Here is a 20,448-nt window from a genome sequence, read left to right on the forward strand (position 1 = left end):
ATGTCCCCTCCTGCTTCTTCTTAGCTCTCTCTTTCGGTCCTTCCTGGCTAACTTGTAATGCTCAAGTGCCCTAACTGAGCCTCATGTCTCAGCTTTACATAAGCCTGCTTCTTCCTCTTGACAAGAGATTCAACCTGTTTAGTAAACCACGCTTCCCTTGCGCAACCACTTCCTTTCTGCCTGACAGGTACATACTTATCAAGGACCCACAGTAGCTGATAGTGGATAACCTCACATTTTTCCTTGTTATATTCCATCTCCCATCTTCATGCCCAGTCATTAAGCCTATCCAACTCCTCTTAAAGTTGCTGTACATCTTCCTCACAACACACACTCCCACTTAGCTTTGGATCATCCACAAATTTGCAGATATTACATTTGGTTTCCCCTTCCAATTCATATTAAAAACAGCTGGCTTCCTACAGTGGCCCATGAATCACAGCCTGCCAACCTGAGAATGACCCATTTATTGCTCCTGTTTTCTGCCTGTTAACCAATCATTAATGTGTGCCGGTACATATCTCACATATTTTAATTGATTTTTAATCAGCCTCCTGTAGTTACACCTGAAATGTTGACTTCTCCACCCCCTGAAGCTGCCTAGCTGTGTTCGTCCAGCCTCCTGCTGGTCTATCCTGTATCAAATGCCTTTTGAAAATCTAGTATCTTGGTATCTTTTCCCTCGCCCAGTCTATTCACTTAAAAGTGCACAGAGACAATTCATCTGGACCAAATGTTTCATCCCTTCAGTAATCTCTTCCCTTTATTTTTTTGAAGACTTCTGATGTCAGGGTCAACTGGTAGTCACCTTGGAAAAATATTTGGCATTTGGCTATGATTAACTGAGAGTTTGTCATTATTATCTCTTATCAATTTTGTTTTTTGTTTTGTTTTTATGTATCTACAGAATAATTTATTTTCATATTACTTTCTGCTTGTCTAGTTTCCTTTTACATTTGTCCTAATATTTTTGCCATTGTCTGCTGTCATCTATTTATTTAGTGTTTTTCACTCACTTCAATTTTATTTCTGATTTTAATTTTTTCTTTACTCACTGTTACATTATGGATCTCATGTTTGTGTATTTTAGAAGGATATATTTCTTCTAGACAATATTAACAGTCTAAAAAGTTCCCACTGCTGTTTATTTCTTGCTCAGTAAACGCTTCCAGACTCTGACCCAATTGCTTTCTGAAGCTCTGAAAACCCAACTTATTACTTTGTCTTAGTCTTACTCAGTCTCCATGTTACGATAATTTAGTTAACATTAAAAGTGAACAATGCTACACAAATAGTACATCCAAAACAAATCATAACCTTTACCACTTGTTATCACTGAGCAGGGAACTTACCTTGTAAGCTCGTAGAATCACAAAGCACAGAAGGTGATTCAGTCCATAATGCTTTTGGCTATGTTCTAAAACAGTTATTCCACTCGTCCTACTGTCCTTCTCTCCTTTCTCAAAGTACTGAAGTCTTACTTGAAGTATCTGTCTGATTCCCTTTTGAAAGTTATTACTGATAATGTTTTCACTGCCTTTCTAGTGAGTTAATACCCACCTGTACATTAAAAAAAAACACAGCCTCAACTCTGTCGCATTTCTCATTATTCATTTCCTCCCATTATTCTCAGTCCAGTCTGATTTGGAATGAAAATTTCTACGTGCCTCTGTTGGGAGTACTGGTCCAAGAAACTACTAGTTAATTGGAGTATTCAAGGTTTGTATAAAGATTTGTTATCGGGTTGTGGTTTCTGTGGGTATGTTTGCTGAGCTGGGAATTTGGTTTGCAGATGTTTCATCCCCTTTCTGGGTGACATCATCAGTGCTGTGGAGCCTCCTGTGAAGCGTTGCTATACTGTGTCAGTTGGAATTTATTTAGAGAAGATGAACACTTCTACAAAGTCTTTGCCAAGATATCCCCACAACTTCATCCACAGACACCTGGCAGACAAACAACACGAGGAGGACATGCCACGGCCCAACACACTAACTACTCTACCTCAAAAATCATCTCAGAACTGACAGCCAGACTGCTCTGACCACTCAGATTTATGACAGCACATAAACCAACATCCACGCTCAGGCAACAACTCACCAGAACAAGAGACTCAATAACTATTGTGTGCAGGACAAACATGGTGTACAATATTCCATACAGAGACTGCATGGACCTATACAGGACAGACAGGCAGACAGCTAGCAATCTGCATTGATGAACATCAACTAACCACTAAACACCACGACCAGCTATCCTTAGTATCCATTCACACAGAAGATAGGGACTGCAAATTTGACTGAGACAACACCACAATAATAGGGTAAGCCAAACAGAGGTCAGCCAGAGAATGCGTAGAAGCTTGGTACTCATCCACGGACTCCATCAATAAACACATTTACCTAGACCCAATATACCAAGCACTGCAACAAACAACTGGAGCCAACTACCAGAAGCAGTGTGAACAAAACCTAAAATTCCAACCGACACATACAGCGGCGCTCCACAGCACTGAGGAGGTCACCTAGAGAGGGGACAAAACGTCTGCAAGCCGAATTCCCAGCTCGGCAAACATACCCATAACTAGAGTGTGTCAGTCAGTACTACCCATATCGATATTCTGAATAGGCATCAATGATCTTTAATAGCACAAACTAAAAAGGAGCTGGCTGATGACAGCAGGGTATAGATAGACTGGCCAGGTGGGAAATTCAAACTGGATAAATGTGGGCAGGACAAACAAGACAAAGGAACACATGATGAACGGTAAGACCTTGGAAAGCAGCATGTATATACCAGGCCCTTATCTTATCAGTACAGGTGGACAAAGAGTTTAAGAAGGCATATGGGATATTTGTCATTATTAGCCAAGGCATAGAGTTTAAGAGCAGGAAGGTGATGCTGGAACTGTTTAAAACGTTGGTTAGGCCACAGCTGGTGTATTGTTTGCAGTTCTGGAATCTATTTTACAGGAAGGAGGAGACAGCACTAGAGAGGGTTCAGAGGAGATTTACCAGGATTTTGCCTGGGCTGGAGAGTTGTTAGTTATGAAGAGAGATTGGACAGTCTGAGGTTGTTTTCCTTAGAGCAGAGGAGACATGACTGAGATGGATACCATTATGGAGGGGCCTAGAAAGGATAGCCAGAGGAAATTTTTACCTTTGATGGAGGGTTCAATGAGCAGGGGTACTGATTTGAGATATGGAGCAGTAGGTTTAGGGGAGATGGGTGGAAAAAACTTTTCACTAGAGGGTGGTGGGAATCTGAAACTCACTGCCTGTAAGGGTATTAGAGGTAGAAACCCCTTATAACACTGAAGGCATATTTAGATGTGCACTTGTGGTGCCAAAGCTTACAAGGCTATGGGTCAAGTGCTGAAAAATGGGATTAAATTAATTCATGGATGCGGTGGGCTGAAGGGCCTTTCTCTGTCCCCTAACCAGGCCCTGTGGTTTGTTTTTCAGTTCTCATTCTGTTACTTACTCTTTAGGAAACGATTGCGGACCCACTTGTTCTGCTTCCTTGCATAACGCTTTGTGACTTGTTTGAGTGCAGCGATACCTGCCAGGGAAAGACACGGTATGAACAGAACTGGTACACACTCCCTCACTCTCCAAACAAATGCTGCAGAGACAGACTGAGCAGGGTGAAAATACACTCCTTTACATTCCAAACAAACAGCAAAATCCTAGCTGCAGAAATCCTAGATCAGCTTCAGTACCATGCTCAATGACAGCTGCCACTGAAGTCTGACTCAGTCAGTACCACTCTTAACATCAGACACTGGATTCACTCCAGTACTGAGCCCACAATCAAAATGCAGCACTGCCATTGGAAATGCTGCCATATGGCCAAAAAGATCATTTGGCACTTTTGAATAGCAGCTTGGTTAACTTGGCTAACTTGTATCACTCAACCAATATCAGAACTAGATAACCAGGTCATTACTATTTTGCCGTGTATAAATGGTTGTCATGTACAGCTAAACAAGTGACCATAATTCAAAAGTATGCAACATTTTCTAGCCATTTGCTTATGAGCGTAAGGGTCTGAAAGGGTCAATGTTGACTTGTTTCACAAGGGCCACCAACAATAATGTTTTAAAGATTATATTTTGTTTTAGAGCAAATTTGGACACTGCTGTGTTGCAGAAAATAATTTATTTTGCAACTCCAAGGTCAAGAGTGGTACCATGTAATGTTCACTAACTGCTCACACAAAGTCATGCAACTTTTGGAGAAGCTAGAAACTGATACTTTGGTGAGACAAGGTGGCACCAGACGCCTCTGGGTTGAAAACCTGCCTAGCAGCAATTTTTGGATTTTCTAGTTTGCAGTTTGGCACAGAATGGAGATTGAGTAATTGCATTCTTACCTCCAGAAAGGCAGCAAGCAAAGATAGGTCACAAACCTCAAAGACCCTGAAAAGAACTCCGAATTAAATAAAGACTTCAGGTGCAACTGACCAGCTACCAAACTGAGGATTTTCTATTGCTCTGTGGTTGACAACAACATGGTATCATTGTCAAAACCAAAGAGCTGGGAAAAATCACCTCATTCCACCCTTGAGGTGTGGACTTTTGATACTCTGAATTTGTTCCATTTTACCCGTGATATTTACACATGCTGTCCAATTAGTAAAGGAATGCGCGCATGTTTGGATTTAAAAGAAATATAATTTGTTTTGAACAGTAGTAATTTTTTCACTTGTTTTTCTCCTTGTTAAAGGATAGATTTGTTTATAATTGGTAAGACATTGGTTTTGATTGATGAAATCTTGTAAACGTTTCTGTTGTCCTAGACAGCAGTTGAAATCAGGCAAACTAACCATCTTAGTGACTGAATTCGACATTTCAGACGGCTCATAGAATAGTGGTGTTTGATTACCAGTGTTCCTTTCCCATTAAGCTCATGAAAATGTTGTATGAACTTGAGGACAAAGCAGCTTTGGATAATGAATAAATGAGACCCAACATCCAGGTCCTCCTCATAATCTCTGTAACAATGTTGATAATTATCAGTGATAGTCGAGAGTGTGGTGCTGGAAAAGGACAGCAGGTCAGGCAGCATTCGAGGAGCAGGAGAATTGATGTTTCAGGCATAAGCCCTTCATCAGGATAGCAATGATATGATGATAACCTGTAATGAGAACACAGGAGGATATAGACAGACTGGAGGGTTGGGCATAAAAGTGGCAGATGGCCTTCAATCCAGACAAATGTGAGGTGATGCATTTAGGCAAGTCTAATTCTAGAGCGAATTATACAATGAATGGAAGAGCCTTGGGAAAAGTTGAGAGAGGTCTGGGAGAGCAGGTCCATTATACCCTGAAGGTTGCTGCACAGGTGGATAGAATGGTCAAGAAGGCATATAGTATGCTTGCCTTCATTGGACGGGGTATTGAGTATAAGACCTGGCAAGTCATGTTAAAAATGTACAAGACATTGGTTCGGCCGCATTTAGAATACTGTGTACAGTTCTGGGCGCCACATTACCAAAAGGATGTGAGTGCTTTGGAGAGGGTGCAGAGAAGGTTTATGAGGATGTTGCCTGGTATGGAAGGTGCTAGCTATGAAGAGAGGTCGAATAGGTTAGGTTTGTTTTATTAGAAAAAAGGAGATTGAGGGGGGACCTGATTGAGGTTTACAAAATCATGAAGGTTATAGACAGGGTGGATAGAGACAAGCTTTTTCCCAGGGTGAAGGATTCAATAACAAGAGGTCATGCTTTCAAGGTGAGAGGCGGAAAGTTTAAGGGGGATACACGCGGCAAGTACTTCACACAGAGGGTGGTGGGTGTTTGGAACGCGTTGCCAGCAGAGGTGGTAGAGGCAGGCATGGTAGATTCTTTTAAGATGCGTCTGGACAGATGCATGGGTAGGTGGGGGGCAGAGGGATACAAATGCTTAGGAATTGACCGACAGATTTAGACAGTACATTTGGATTGGCTCAGGCTTGGAGGGCCGAAGGGCCTGTTCCTGGGCTGTAAATTTTCTTTGTTCTTTAAATGGCTATCTTGCGGTTAACAACTTGTGGTTCAACACAACTGTTTCATCTGGTCAGACCAGGAGGGGGTTTTCCTCTGTCCCCCTATCACTTCCTACCTCTGGCAGCTAACCCACTAAATGGTGTGGCACAGACACTGCTTGCACAACATGATAAGCAATGCTAGGGATTTGATTGGACTGCTCACACAACAGTAAGCACTTGAGAAACATCCTGAGCACATGAAAAGTACCACACAAATGTAAGTTCTATCCTTCCTTAAAGCTGTTTAGCAGATATCATGGATTTAGCTGTTAGAGGAAAGTCATGGTGTTCAGCAAACCACCCGTGCAAATGTTGTTCAGGGAACAGCAATGGGGGAATGGCAGGAGAGAATTGGCACAGCAGGTACCAGGCAAGTCCTCAGTTACCTGTAAGCTGTTCTTGGCTGACTACACACTCAGGAAATTCAGCCCTGGCAATTCATGGGGACTGCAGTAATCTGTAAACTCCTGGTTCTCTCCTGTTTCCCATTTTACACAGGCAAGGTAAACTGTGCCAGACATCTAACTGATAACTTTGAACTGAGATTAATAACTACCCTTGCGTGCACACAACAAAACATGTTACAGCGAGACGCAATGTCCAGTTTGCCCCAGTGTTCGGCTACCACTCCCATGTAATATGCAGCCCCATGTTAATAAATGTCTTCAAAATCCGTTCTTCCTCAGTTAAGCCTTCCTCAGCCCGTCCACTCAAATAGAAGCTTCATTACCAGACCCAGTATTGCTCTACACCCGATACATCATTTTACACATTGTTACCTTGGTTCAGCAGCTTTTCCCTAGTCTCGCTGCAGTTGCTGTTGGAGGTCAGATATTCATGGAACTCCTTGAATCCAATGGACTGAAAGATGCCATGCTGGTAGTCCTGGCTGTGTCCCAATGGAGAAAGATCCAGACATAAAGATTAATCAATAAACTGCCAATCAACAAAACAAAAAGGACAGTGCAGCAGAATGATTCATAAAATGCACAGTTCCCGAGGGCCACACATGCTTTCAATCACTGGACTGGAGAAACGCGTGGTCTCTCCTTGCCACAAAAGAAATGGAGAACTATCCACAAATCATTCAACGGCTTATAATGTTATGGCTCTGGAGCACAAAAATGTTGTGAGAACCTTGAGCAGGCTGTTCACAGCGAGATGCATATTCACATCTCTGATGGCCCATGGAGATTGTGCTGATTTTCTCAGTTTACAATACCCCAATGTTCCCATTAGACAGCTAGCTCATGAGAACTTGCAACAACAGCCCTCAACGGTTTCCCAAGTACTCAGATAGATCCACTTCCACATGTAGGTGGTGGTCTGATACTTCAGTCAGAGTTAAAATGTAGGTCATGAAGCCCATTAAGACTGTTCTGTCATTCAATGAGATCATGGCTGATCTGATAATCCTCAGATAGATGTTCCTGCACCCCCCCCGTCATAACATTTAATTCCTTTTTTGATAACAAAAAAACTGTATATTCCAGCCCTGAATAAAACGTCTCCAAGATGGCAGCAGGGTAGGATTCCCGAGCTGCGGCTTGTCCGCTCTGTTCGTCTCTTTTCCTTTTTCCTCTTGCATTTTTATTCTTTTTCCTTTTACCTCCCATGCTCGGGTGGCATTGGCGATGTCTGTTCGGAAAGCCAGTGCAGACTCCTGGCCTCAGTGTGGACTCAGATGCCTGGCACTCTCGACCTTGAGGTGAAGCCCAGCATGGTCTGAGTTGGAAGGACTGTTATTCTGAACTCTTACTTCTCTATTTTTCTAATTTTTTTTCCCCCTAAGAATTTGTACTGAAGAATTTGTACCTTGGTACCTAAGATGGTGCCGTAAGTGGCGACTTGTGAACTTATCACTGCACTCACGTGAGCATATGTGGCATAAAGGCTTGTAAACTCTTGAATATACTTAACGAGCCAGTCTTGACTGCCCTCTGTGGTAAAGAATTCAACAGCTTTACTACCCTCAGAAGGAAATGTTCTGTCATAAATGGGCAACCCCTTAAGCAGTAATGATCCCTCCAATCCTAGACTCTCTCACAAGGGAAAACAAACTCCTGTATCGACCCTGCGAAACACCCTAAGAACCTTATATGTTTCTATAAAATCACCTCTCATTATTCTAGATTCCAAGGAGTACAAACCCAAGGTACTCAATCTCTCCTCATATCCAGAATCAACACAGTGAACCTTCTCTGGCCAGAATAGCTTTCCTTTGAAACGAAGGCCAATAGTCCACTGGCCTTCCAGCCAGTTTTGTGTCATCCACAAATTTGGCTATTCACTTCCCATCTCGGAATCATTAAAAACATTGTAAATAATTGTGGCTCTGGCACCAATCCCTGATCCCAAACTTGCAACCTATACAATCCAGAAAGACAGGGGCAGCAGATATATGGGAACCCTAGCAAATTCACCTCCAAGCCACTCATCATCCTGACTTCGAAATATATCACCATTCCTTTTGGTGTCGCTGTCAAAAATCCTCCGTAAGAAGATTGTGGGAGTATCTACACTAAAGGTTGCAGTGATTAAGATGGCTCACCACCATCTTTTCCAGGGCAATTAGGGATGGGCAGTAGATGGTGGGATCACCAGCCATGGGAACATACCATCAACAAATAAAATAAGAAGTGTCTGAGTATAGGGAATGGAACAGTTATCCTTAAAAGAAGGGTAAATGGAGAACAGAAGAGGCCCTAGTCAGTATGGGTAAAACATTAGAAAGCATGTCTGAATAAGGGAAATGAATGGTAGGGGGTGTAAATGCTGGCAAAGGTGGAGACAGTAAGGAAGTTTAACTCTCCTCTAGCCTTCCAACAGCTCTAACAAGACAGAGTTTTTTTGCGTAACTGTGTGTGGCCAGACCTGTTCTCAGCTATCTTCTGCTGGTTGTATCGCGTATGAAAGCCAACCAGCTCTTCCAGAAGGCCCGCAGCCAGCATTTCATCGACCCGACGATCCAAACGCTCGTCAAGAACTGGAGACAGAAAGCAGAGAACCATAAGCTTTGCAAAATTCTGTGAAGATTTTACAACAATTATTATGCAAGAGAAAGATAATACAAGTCTAGAAATGAACCACTCATTCCTCACGCCAACAGAATGGGTTGAAACAGTGAACTGTATCAATATGAGCTCTGCTACTTCTGGGGCAATCCCCATTTTCTCTCCATTGTCCCCTACCCTTATCCTCTAATTACTTAGGGCTACCCTCCTGTGCTCACTGATTGACATTGGCTCCCTTGATAAGCAGAAGTTTAAACTTCATATTCTCCTCATTTTCAAATCCATCCATGGTCTTACCTCCCCACTTCTTTTTTCCCCTAAATTCCTGCAATTAAAACTCAAGAGTTTGCTATGCACATCTAATTCTGCTCTCAAGTATCCCCAGTTTTCTTTGCACCACTGGGGGCCAGACCCAACAGAATAAATACTTGTAATAGAAACTCTTGCAGTGGAAACAGCTGGGAATTGGGAGAAATTGGAAAGTTCTCCCAGCATTGTCACTAACAAGATGGATCAGTTTGTTCATGCTGTATAATTTTCTGAACTCCCAAAATGGTGATAATGGACTAGCAAAAGTGATAATTATGGAATATATACTATAGACTAGGATGGGTCATTGCAATGTTTCATGTTAAATAATTCTCGTTATTTTGTCGTAATTTAAGGTAAAATTAAGACTGAGCCAAGATAGACAAAGTAATACCCCAGAATAAAGCTGATTTTGAAAGGATAGGAATAGATTTGGGGAAAATTAATTGTAAAATTCCACTGACAAAGAAACAGAAAAGCAGAGGGAAATAAATAGGCTCCAGAAGAAATACATTCTGCTAAAAAGCAAGAACAAATGAGGCAGCACTGAGACACCATGGATGAAGAGAATGACAAATTAAAACCTAAATGAAAGACATGCAGTAAGTAAATCAGGGATGAGAGTCACCAAAGACAAAAAAACAGGCATTTGGCGGTTATGTATCTGGTTGAAGGGAGCTTGGAGTGCGAGAGGCAGGGGTTGAAGGCTGCTGGGCCTGAGATGAAATCTTACACTGCCAGGTCAGTCATTTAACAGCTGGCCTCTGCAGTCAGCAGGCCCTACAGCTGTGTCTCAGTCTTTCCTGGGTCAGCTAGCCTGACTTCAACAGGCATTCCCACCTTGGCAAGGGCACAAAATTAATCACACTTCTGGAGCTATTCCTGTCCTCCAACTCCTATGTGTTGCTCCTAAATAGCCTCCTACATCTGGCTGCTTCTCATTGATCACAACGCTTTACGAGAACCTTGCTTTTACAGCAGGAACCATGACTAACATCTCTGAGCCCGGCCCCCTCAGCCACTCCTCCGGGTACCTGCAGCAAGTTCTGATTGGAGAAGCTGCAGCTGCCGAATCTGAAAGAGACAGCATCTTTGATTGGAAGGCGAACAGTCTTTCTTCCTCCTAATGCTTCACCAATCACAGAAATACATAGTTTCCACTCTCAGCAACTCACCGGATCACACTGATGTTATTTTTAATAAACAAGGAGCCGACTGGACAGTCGCTAAGAGCAGCCTCCCATTAGACCAGGTTTAAATAAAACACCTGTCACTGACAATCTCTCCTCATTTATATCTATGGGATGTGGTTGTCATTGGCATTTGTTGCCCTTTCATCAGAGAGGCCAGCTTAGCTATTTCAGAGGCTCATTAAGAGACAACCACTGACTGGGACCTGGAGTCACATATTGACCAGACTGGATAACAACAGCAGACTTTCATCTCTAACTGACACCAGGTGAACCTGTCAGCCTTTTATGACAATCATCAACAGTTTCACGGCCACCACCATGAATGCGCCATGCTTTCAGACCATCGAGCAGGTTTACTTCCTCACACTTTCTCTTACCTGACAGGTCAGCGTATAGCCAGAGTATGCAAGGCTTTGGAAAGCGCAGTGCTCCTCCAAGGGGTCCTCCTCCTTCCTCCTGGCGCTGTTTCAGTAGAAGTTTGCTGTGGGGAACTCCAACCTCCTCATAGACCTGCAGGCTTCTGCTCAGAGAAACAAGGCATGTGTTAGAGTTACTTGCAGGCAGGCAAGAAGGTGGTCTGTGTTTCCTTCACCAAACAGAGAATGCTGGAGAAACGCAGTGAGTTCAAAACTAGAGGGCATCTTTTTCAGGTGAGAGGATGAAGATTTAAAATGGACCTGAGGGGTTCACACAGAGGGTAGTTTGTATGTGGAATGAACTGCCAGAGGAAGTGGTAGATGCAGGTACAGTTACTAACTTGAAAGGACATTTGGATAGGTACATGGATGGAAAAGGTTTATAAGCAAAGAGGCCAACAGCAGGTAAATAGGACTCATTTTAGTTTGGGAAATTTGATCAGCATGGACGAGTTGGGTCTGTTTCTGTGCTGAATGACTCAGTAGGTCTAGCAGCATCTGCAGAGAGAGAAACAAACAGGGTTCTGAAGAAGATTCATACAAACTCAAAATATTAACTCTGTTTCTCTCTCCTCACATGCTGCCAGACCGAATGAGTTTCTCCAGCATTCTCTGGGTTTGTTTCAGATTTACAGCATCCACAGTAAGCTGGAAGAAGATCTTTATCTCCTTCAGTCTGGATATAACCTGAACACAGTGTAGTCATTTCCACTTGTGAGAAGGCTAAAATTAGGTTTTGTAAATAATCACCAAAAAAATCAGTTGGGGAATTCAGGGAAAGCTTCTTCATCCAGAGGTTATTCAGAATGTTTTACTTGCTACTAAAGGAAGCAAATTTTATTGTTGCATTTGAGGGTAAGCTAGATAACCGTGAGACTGAGGGGACGAGGAGAGAGTTGAGGAGACAATGTCAAAGTAAGGTTGGAGCAGGCTCTTAAGGATCATTAAAAAAAACTGACAGACTATTTCTGCTAAATGACCAGTTGCTGTGCTGTATGTGGACTATTAGGAGGATAATAATAGATTTCAAAAGGACACAGACAGACTGATGGAGCAGACAAACATGACTGAGGAAAATCAATGCTGAAAATGTGTTGCTGGAAAAGCGCAGCAGGTCAGGCAGCATCCAAGGAGCAGGAGAATCGACATTTCGGGCATGAGCTCATGCCCGAAACGTCGATTCTCCTGCTCCTTGGATGCTGCCTGACCTGCTGCGCTTTTCCAGCAACACATTTTCAGCTCTGATCTCCAGCATCTGCAGTCCTCACTTTCTCCTCCCTGAGGAAAATCAATGCAGGGAAGTGTGAAATGATTTATTTTGGTCAAAAGAGTCAAGTAATAGAATATAACATAATGGAATGCAAGAGCATGAGACCTGTGGTAAAATGTGCAGACATTGCTGAAGATGCCAGGACCCACTGGGGAACATGATGATTAAGTCAGATAGGATCGTGAGCAATGGAAACAGAGCATAACCAAGTTATGGTGACCTTCCCAAATCACTGGGTTGACCTTAACTGCAAAATTACACCCAATTCTAGGCACTGCACTTCAGAAAGGACATGAAAGATATAGACAGGATATGGTAAATATTTAATGAGAATGATTCTAGGATCAGGGACATCAGTTACAAATACAGACTGGTAAAGCTGAGGCTATACTCCTGTGTGAAAAAGCACAGTGTAGATTGATAGAGATTTGTAGGGTCGAGGCAGAGCAGATAGGGAGAAACTGCTCCTACTGTTGGAAGAGTCAGAACCAGGGGATGCCGATTAGAGGCAAATGATCCAAACACAATAGGAAGGAAAAACGACGTCACCAAGTGCCGAATACAGTAATGCACAGTCCAAGTGTGCAGTAGTAACAGATTCAATCATGGATTTCAGAAAGTTATTGGATAACTACCTAAACAGAAAACATTTGCAGGACCTCGGGGAAAAGACAGGGGAGTCGGACCAGGTGAGAGGCTCTTAGAGAGAACCAGCAGAGGCTGGAAGGGCCAAACCACCTCCAGGTGTACTGGAAACATTCTGGGATTCCAAATTCTGTGTACTTTTATGTGAAATGGGTGTCTCTCTCATGTTTTCTGATAATGACTTGCCTGTTTGATACAAAATTCTTCCTTTGACTTGGTGTTGATCAGGGACAGTCAGCAAGATCAAAGTCACTGAGAAATGGAGAAAAATGACCACAATTTGCAGCTTAGCCACACACATCAGCTTTTTCGCACTCCATCGAAATTCAATTGCTCAGTTCAACCAAAATATAATTTTTAATATGCATATAGAACAAAACATTATCAGTTACATGCATCAAAATACCATTGCATCAGTGTTAGCTTCTTGCTGCAATGTCAGAAATGCCCACTCCAAGTACATAGGAGTATATAGACCAAAGGGGACACTTCAGTACATCACTGAACAAGGGCTACAGTGTTGGAGGTGGTGTCCTTCATGTGTAGGAGGGCAGGGGAGATCTCCTGGTATACGTGCAAATCTCAAGCAAGGGCACCAGAACTCGTGATTACAGAAGCAGGTCAAACAGACATGGTCCAAACTGTGGAGTGGCAAAGTAAAAGCACCCAGAGGGAGGATTGCATTGGGGAAGCCATCCTGATGAGGCTCCCCCATAACTACCATCATGTTCTGGTCACCAGCCTCCACACAGTTAGGAATATTCAAATGAAAATCTCCATGAGGGTCAAAGACCAGATAGAGGAGGTGGTTACAAAATGAAACCCCTCCGTCTCCATCATCTCCTGGATTCAACAGTTTCAGGTCAATCAGCTGATGAGTGGCTCACACCAGTTAAATCCTTTAGATATCGTTATTTTAGAATTCAGGAATTGTTCACTGTGTCCAGTAAAATCCCACAAGCAGCAATATGACGACTGGAAACTTTAACATTGTAAAATATTAACACTAACCAGGACACCAGATCTCCCAAGACCTTGCTGGTTCACTAGTGTGGGTACTTCCAACAGTGAGGCAATCCCCTGTGCTTAGTGGAGTGTCAGTTTGGGTACATACTCAACTCCCTGGAGTGGTTTAAACACTCAACCTTCAAAGCAAAGATGAGAGAGTGCTGCCAATGGAGTTACAGCCAATACTGTCAGTTTGTGTGTCTCTCAATCTCAGCTCTAATTGATGTGAGAGTGAAGGCAAGAATACAGAGTGTATATGGATTTAATTAGATCACTGTTAAAAGAAACACCATCTGCTGAGAGATGATGTTATTCAATCTACAACTGTCATTCATATTTAGCTGACCTTGCCACCTTGCGTTTATCGTTTGGGTGTAATTTTGCTGCCATTTCAGGGTCAACTTCAGCCAGTCGTTTGTAGAGTTCTTGACAGTCCAGTTTTTCCAGTTCTTCCTTTCGACTGGGCGATGGTGTTCGACTCCCAGTTTCCCAGTCTGCTGCAGAGAAAGCCTTCTCTTTCTACAAGACAGAGCAGAGATAGCACCAATCAACCTCATCAAATGGACAGAATGTCACAAACTAACTGCAGCAAGCGAGAAATAGACCATCACAGTTTCATTTCCTGCAATGAGGGACACATTCTGGAAATGCACGGGGCTGTATTAAAACCACCGATGAGTTCAGCCACAGTCATTGTAACAAGTAGTTGGAGCATCTCACTTTTATAGGATTTCATGCACACTGCCCTACATCAATGTGCACAGCAGAGTAACAAGGGAAAGCAGTGACTGCACCCCCTTGGAGGCTGACTGGACACTCTGCATGATGATAAAAGTGCAATGCCTGATGAAAGGAGGTGGATAGAAATAACTAAGCTGCTTTTGGAAAAAACAAAGTACACATCTGAATGCACAAACTAAAACTGATAATCCAATTCACCGAGTTAGATTGGACATGCTTACATTAGATTAGAATAGACTCCCTACAGTATGGAAACAAGCCATTCGGCCCAACAAGTCCACAGTGACCCTCTGAAGAGCAACCCACCCAGACCCATTTTGCCACCCCATATTTACCCCTGACTAATGCACCTAACACTATGGGCAATTTAGCATGGCCAATTTACTGAACCTGTACATCTTTGGATTGTGGGAGGAAACCAGGGAGAATGTGCAAACTGCATACAGTCACCCGAGGTGGGTATCAAACCTGCTATAATACATAATATTAAATGCATTATGCTCCCTGATGTCCATAAGTCATCTTCCTTAACACATAGAATTATATTCCTCTTTCAGCTTACAGCACATTACTACCTTGCGCTCTGTTGTTTTGGAGCGCTGAGCCATCCTGTCATATGATACATTCAGCGACCAGACAAGGGCCCCACTGCATTCTGGGATACAATACCCAGTAACCCAGCCTCCTGGTGACACATACTCAGCGAAGCTCTCTGTCAGTGTATGGTTAATCGGCCACTATACAAAGCTCAATGAAACCCACCTTTGCATCCACCAATACTTTCCAAAGTAGGGATTCGATGTAGTAGTTGGTTCCTCCCACAATGATTGGGATCTTCTGTCTGGCAATGATATCTTCAATGTGTGAAGTTAATGGAAATTTTTCAGAGTTGAAAGTTTGAGGACTGCATTTAACCTGCACCCTCAAATACACAAGACTTTCTCCAGATGGCTTTCAGCTCGACGGGGAGTACAGTCGCTGGCCAAGCCGGGGAGCAGCATATATTAGGAGCAGAGAGTGCAGGCTTTTAATAATAAAAATAAGCCGACTTTGAGAAGAGGCAGGTGCTACTGGTATCACTGTGACCCAAGTCAAAATATCATGGGGTTCAAGCTGCACTTCACCCATTCCAGTACTGCAGGAGTGCGGCCTGGGGTCAGAGATGTCCTGTTTTACATTAAAACCGGAGGCTGCCTCTGCCAACATCTGAACTTACAAGTCAACACTTCAGAATCAAACTAGGAACAACCTGCAAGATGACATTATGCCAGCAATCACATAATTATCAGGAAAAACCAAAGCCAACAGATAACACAGTGCCAACAATCTGAGATCAGATGTCTAGTGAACTGATGTTGGTTCTTCATGGTGTGGGTTCAGAAACTAGGGACATAACCTGTAAAACCGATCTGTTTAAAGCTATGAATAATAATTTATTCTCCCCTCCTCAGCCAAGACTTTGTCATTCCACAAAGCTGGAATTCAAGTATAATGTCCAACTTCACCTCTCCGCTATTGACCATCTTTTTAAACTGCCTCTTCAACCCTCACCAAGTGTCTGAGAGAGTAGCTCATGAAGTTTGTCACGAAGATTGAACCATCAGTTCAGTTGTCTTTGCAGCTCCCCTCTCTACCCCTAGCACACCAGGGACAACTTCCCCTAAGGATCACCCTGCCCTAGCTCTGCATCCTTGTTATTCTCTATTCTTTCTTTCATTCAGTTGGAGTGATACAGCCTGGAAACAGACCTTTCAGTCCAACTAGTCCATGCCAACCATGTTTCCAAACTAAACTAGTTCCACCTGCCTGCATTTGGCCCATATCCCTCCAAACCTTCCCTATTCATGTACTTACCCAAATTGTTTTAGAAGGTGTAAGCTGCATCCACTACTTCCTCTGGCAGTTCATTCCACACACGAACCACCCACTCTGTAAAAATGCTGCCTCTCACGTCCTTTTTAAATCTTTCTTCTCTCACCTTAAAAACTATGCCCTCTAGGTTTTAACTCTGTCACCTTAGGGAAAAGACCTTTGCTATTCACCATATCTATGTTCCTCATGATTTTATGAACCTATGTAAGGTCACTCTTCAACTTCCTATGTTCAAGTGAAAACACCCCAGCCTATCCAGTCTATTCCCTGCATTCCCAGCAACATCCTGGTAATTTTTTCCTGAACCCTCTCCCGTTTAGTAATATCCTTCTTTTAACAGGGTGACCAGAACTCCAACACAGTACTCTAGAACAGACCTCACCAACATCCTGTACAACAACAACATGAAATCACAACTCCTGTAAAAGGTCTGAGCAATGAAGGCAAGCATGCTAATTGCCTTTGTAGCCACACCATCTACCTGCGATGCAAATTTCAAAGAATTATGGAGATCACTCTCAGGTCGATGCTACAACATTACCCAGGCAGCAGAAGAAGAATGTTGGGAAATGCAACACTATTCACTTTGGTGGAATAGGAAAGCAGAATATTGTTGAAATGTGTGAAAATTGTAAACATTGGCATTCTGGCAGGCTTAGGTGCACTTGTACAAGGAACACAAATCATGAGCATGTATGTACAGCAAGTAATCAAGAAAGCAAGTAGCACACTGATCTTTATCAGAAAGAGATCGAAGGATGAGACATAAGGAAGTCTTGCTACGATTGGACAAGGTTTCCATGGAACACCTCGTACTGTTTTGGTCTATGTAATTAAAGGAAGGATATACTTTTATTGGACACAGAACAGTGACAGGTCACTTGCCTGGTCCCTGGATGAACTGGCTGTGCAATGATGAGAGGGTGAGTAAACTAGGACTATAATCTGCAATTTAGAAGAAAAAGAGGTGATCTCTTTGAAGCATACAAGATTCAACAGTGTGGTGATCGGGTGGATAGAGAGATGGTTTCGTCTGGCTGAGGAGTTAGAACATGGGGTACAGTCTCAGGATAAGGGGTCAACAATTTAGAATGGAGATAGGAGGGCTTTAAGTCTTTGGAATTACTTGTCCACAGATATTGATACTCCATATATTCAAGGCTAGGATGGAAAGCTTCTTAGTCTCTCAAGGAATCAAGGAATTTGGGGAGTGAGCAAAGTGAAAATGAGGGTGATGATCAGCCCTGACCGGAATTAATGACTGAGTAGACATGAGGGGCTGGATGGTTTGTTTCTGTTCCTATTTCTCATGTTCACCGGTGTACAGCTCGGACCGGCTTTGCCCAGTTTTATTCTCAATACTCCCCTGAATAGAGACCAAAGTCACATGCCCGGTCAGCCTGATACAGACAGAAATCATGCCTTCCTCTCTAATACAGACTGTAACAGCCAACTCACCCCCAGATTCAGCTGGAATCACTGCCCAACCCAAGACTCAAACTGAAATCACACATCCCCCTTCACATCACGAAAGGATATAATCGACAGTGCCTTATTCCTGAAGTCAACAACCGAATAGGAAACAAGTGGATCCAGGAAGCTGATCATGTGGTGTCTGCACAGTTGCTGCTCCTCTCGAGTCACCTTGTTTGTAATGATGTCCAAACCTTTGTAAACCTGCAACATATAGCCAAATATTAACATTGTTAGGAAAGTTTAACTCTACTATCCTCCTGACTCAAGATACTATCCTTAAATAGTATCAGCCTCTTCAACACTTCACCCTGAGCCATGACTCATTTTATCCTGTCCAACCACTATGGGCTGCTACTTCCAATTCCCCTCCCACAACCCCATGACCTCTCCACCTTGGCCCCCAACTTCTCCAACTAGGGGGCATGATTTCTGTCTGCATCAGGCTGGTCTCCAACCGGCAATTATTACATTGTACACACAAACCGAGCCACAGTCAGAGCTAGGTCAGATGACAAGAGCACCATTTTAATCTCAAATAAAACAATCCACAAGAATGGTTCCTTAGTCAAGTCCAGAGTCTCAACTTCCATCTGGGGATTGTATATTGCTTCATTCCCTCACTTTTAACCTCTTCCTCAGAGTTAACCCTTTCCTCCCTCATGTTAAATCAGATCTTCCTTCCAGTAATTTCTTTTCAAAACCATTCTGATATTCTCTGTATATACCTCATTGACTGTTTAACTACTGTCTCTGCCTCTCTCTCGGTCTGTCTAGAGACATAGCTTATGCTCTGTTAGCCTCATGGTCTGTCTGTCCATCACCCCTATGTGATTCTATTGGATTAACATTGACATGTTTTCAGAATCACAAAAGTCACAGCAATGTTACTGTGTCGTGTCACACCACAGCTCACACATTCTACTTCAGTAAGTGCAACAAATGCAACCTCAGATTTTAGCAACAAAGTCCATTGATGTGACGGCACTGAATTTTGCAATAATATCCAAAACAAGATTATTTGTTAATTTTATTCATTCGATTCATAGGGGTTGCTCTGCACAAACTGGCTGAAATTACTACACTTCTGAAGTACTTAATCGGCTGTAGAGCATCTTGGGACATCATGAAAAGTGCTTTCCAATGGTAGTCCTTCACTTCAGAATTGAATACAGCAAAGTCAGATTTCCTGGGGAGAGTTCCCAGTCTAAACAGTATGGATAGATAATGTCTGTGAACAGAAAATGCTGCTGGTTCTCAAAAGGTTCATAAAGATTGATACACAAAAATAGAGACATGCAGATAAGACACAGAATGTTTCAGCTCAACTCTGCTTTGTCAGCTGCAAAGTTAAATATTTCTCTCTCCAGAGATGTTGTCTGATTGGCTGAGTAACTACAGCACCTACTATTTTCAAATTTTCAGGATCTCAGTATTTCAAATTATTGTACGGGATCTAGTGCTACACATCCCCAAATACACTCAAGAAGGTCCTGGTGAATGACATTCTTAAACCACTGTAGGCTGTAAAGAAGGCAATGCTATTAGGGATGGAGATGCAGGATGTGACCCAGCGACAATCGTGATTTAGGACTTACTCAGGATAGTGTGGGCCTTGAAGGGGAACTTGTGGATGGTGAGGTTCCTGTGTACCTGCTACCCTCGTCTTTCGCGAGGAAGTTAAACTCCCCAGTCCAACATGGCACCTTCACATCATTTCTCGATGAAAGTTTGGAAGGTCCAGTCGAAGAGGCCTTAGGGAAGTTCTGCAATGCTGTGAGATGATTACAAACATTGCTGCTAATGAGTGTCAGTGGTAGAGAGAATGGACATTTATGGATGCAGTGCTAATCTGTCTGTTTGTCCTGGATGGTGTTAAGTTTGAGTACTGTTGCCACTGGACAAGTAGGTTGCATTTGTTGCACTTACTGAAGTAGAATGTGTGAACTGTGGTGTCACACTCCTGACTTGTGACTTGTAAATGTAAATAGTCAAGAGGTAAATTATCACCTACAGAGTTCCTAGTCTCTGTCCTACTCTTGTAGCCACAGAACATATATGGCTAGTTGACTTTCTAGTCAATGGTAACCCCCGAGAATAAGAAGAACAAAGAACAAAGAAATTTTACAGCCAAGGAACTGGCACTCCAAGCCTGAACTGATCCAAATCTACTGTCTAAACCTGTCGTCCAATTTCTAAGCATCTGTATCCTTCTGCTCTCCACCTACTCATGCATCTGTCCAGATGCATCTTAAATGAATACACCATGCCTGCTTCTACTACCTCTGCTGGCAACGCGTTCCAGGCACCTACCACCCTCTGTGTAAAAGTACTTGCCGTGTGTATCCCCTTAAACATTTCACCTCTCACCTTGAAAGCATGACCTCTCGTTACTGAATCCTTCAGCCTGGGAAAAAGCTTATCGCTATCTACCTTGTCTGTACCCTTCATGATTTTGTAGATCTCAATCAGGTTTCCGCTC

The 20,448-nt window shown here is 42.9% G+C and overlaps 1 protein-coding gene across 6 annotated transcripts in view; it reads right to left on the reverse strand.

The window, feature by feature from the left end:
- Positions 1 to 20,448, reverse strand: part of trit1 (tRNA isopentenyltransferase 1) — a 53,613-nt gene that overhangs the window by 31,181 nt on the left and 1,984 nt on the right. For all 6 annotated transcript variants that reach the window (XR_015752177.1, XM_087976941.1, XM_087976943.1 and 3 more), the window contains exons 2-8: positions 18,031 to 18,170; positions 15,384 to 15,480; positions 14,227 to 14,399; positions 10,919 to 11,061; positions 8,900 to 9,011; positions 6,805 to 6,914; positions 3,481 to 3,558 (exon numbers count right to left, since the gene is read on the reverse strand). Coding sequence is in view for 5 of the 6 variants with exons in the window: in XM_087976941.1 (XP_087833067.1) it covers positions 3,481 to 3,558; positions 6,805 to 6,914; positions 8,900 to 9,011; positions 10,919 to 11,061; positions 14,227 to 14,399; positions 15,384 to 15,480; positions 18,031 to 18,170 (853 nt within the window). In the remaining variant the exon portion in view is untranslated. The remainder of the gene's footprint in view (positions 1 to 3,480; positions 3,559 to 6,804; positions 6,915 to 8,899; positions 9,012 to 10,918; positions 11,062 to 14,226; positions 14,400 to 15,383; positions 15,481 to 18,030; positions 18,171 to 20,448) is intronic.

This window comes from Chiloscyllium plagiosum, unplaced genomic scaffold (genome assembly GCF_037043375.1).
Source record: "Chiloscyllium plagiosum isolate Xiang-an unplaced genomic scaffold, Cpla_swu_hap1 HiC_scaffold_30, whole genome shotgun sequence".
NCBI classification, from domain to species: domain Eukaryota; kingdom Metazoa; phylum Chordata; class Chondrichthyes; order Orectolobiformes; family Hemiscylliidae; genus Chiloscyllium; species Chiloscyllium plagiosum.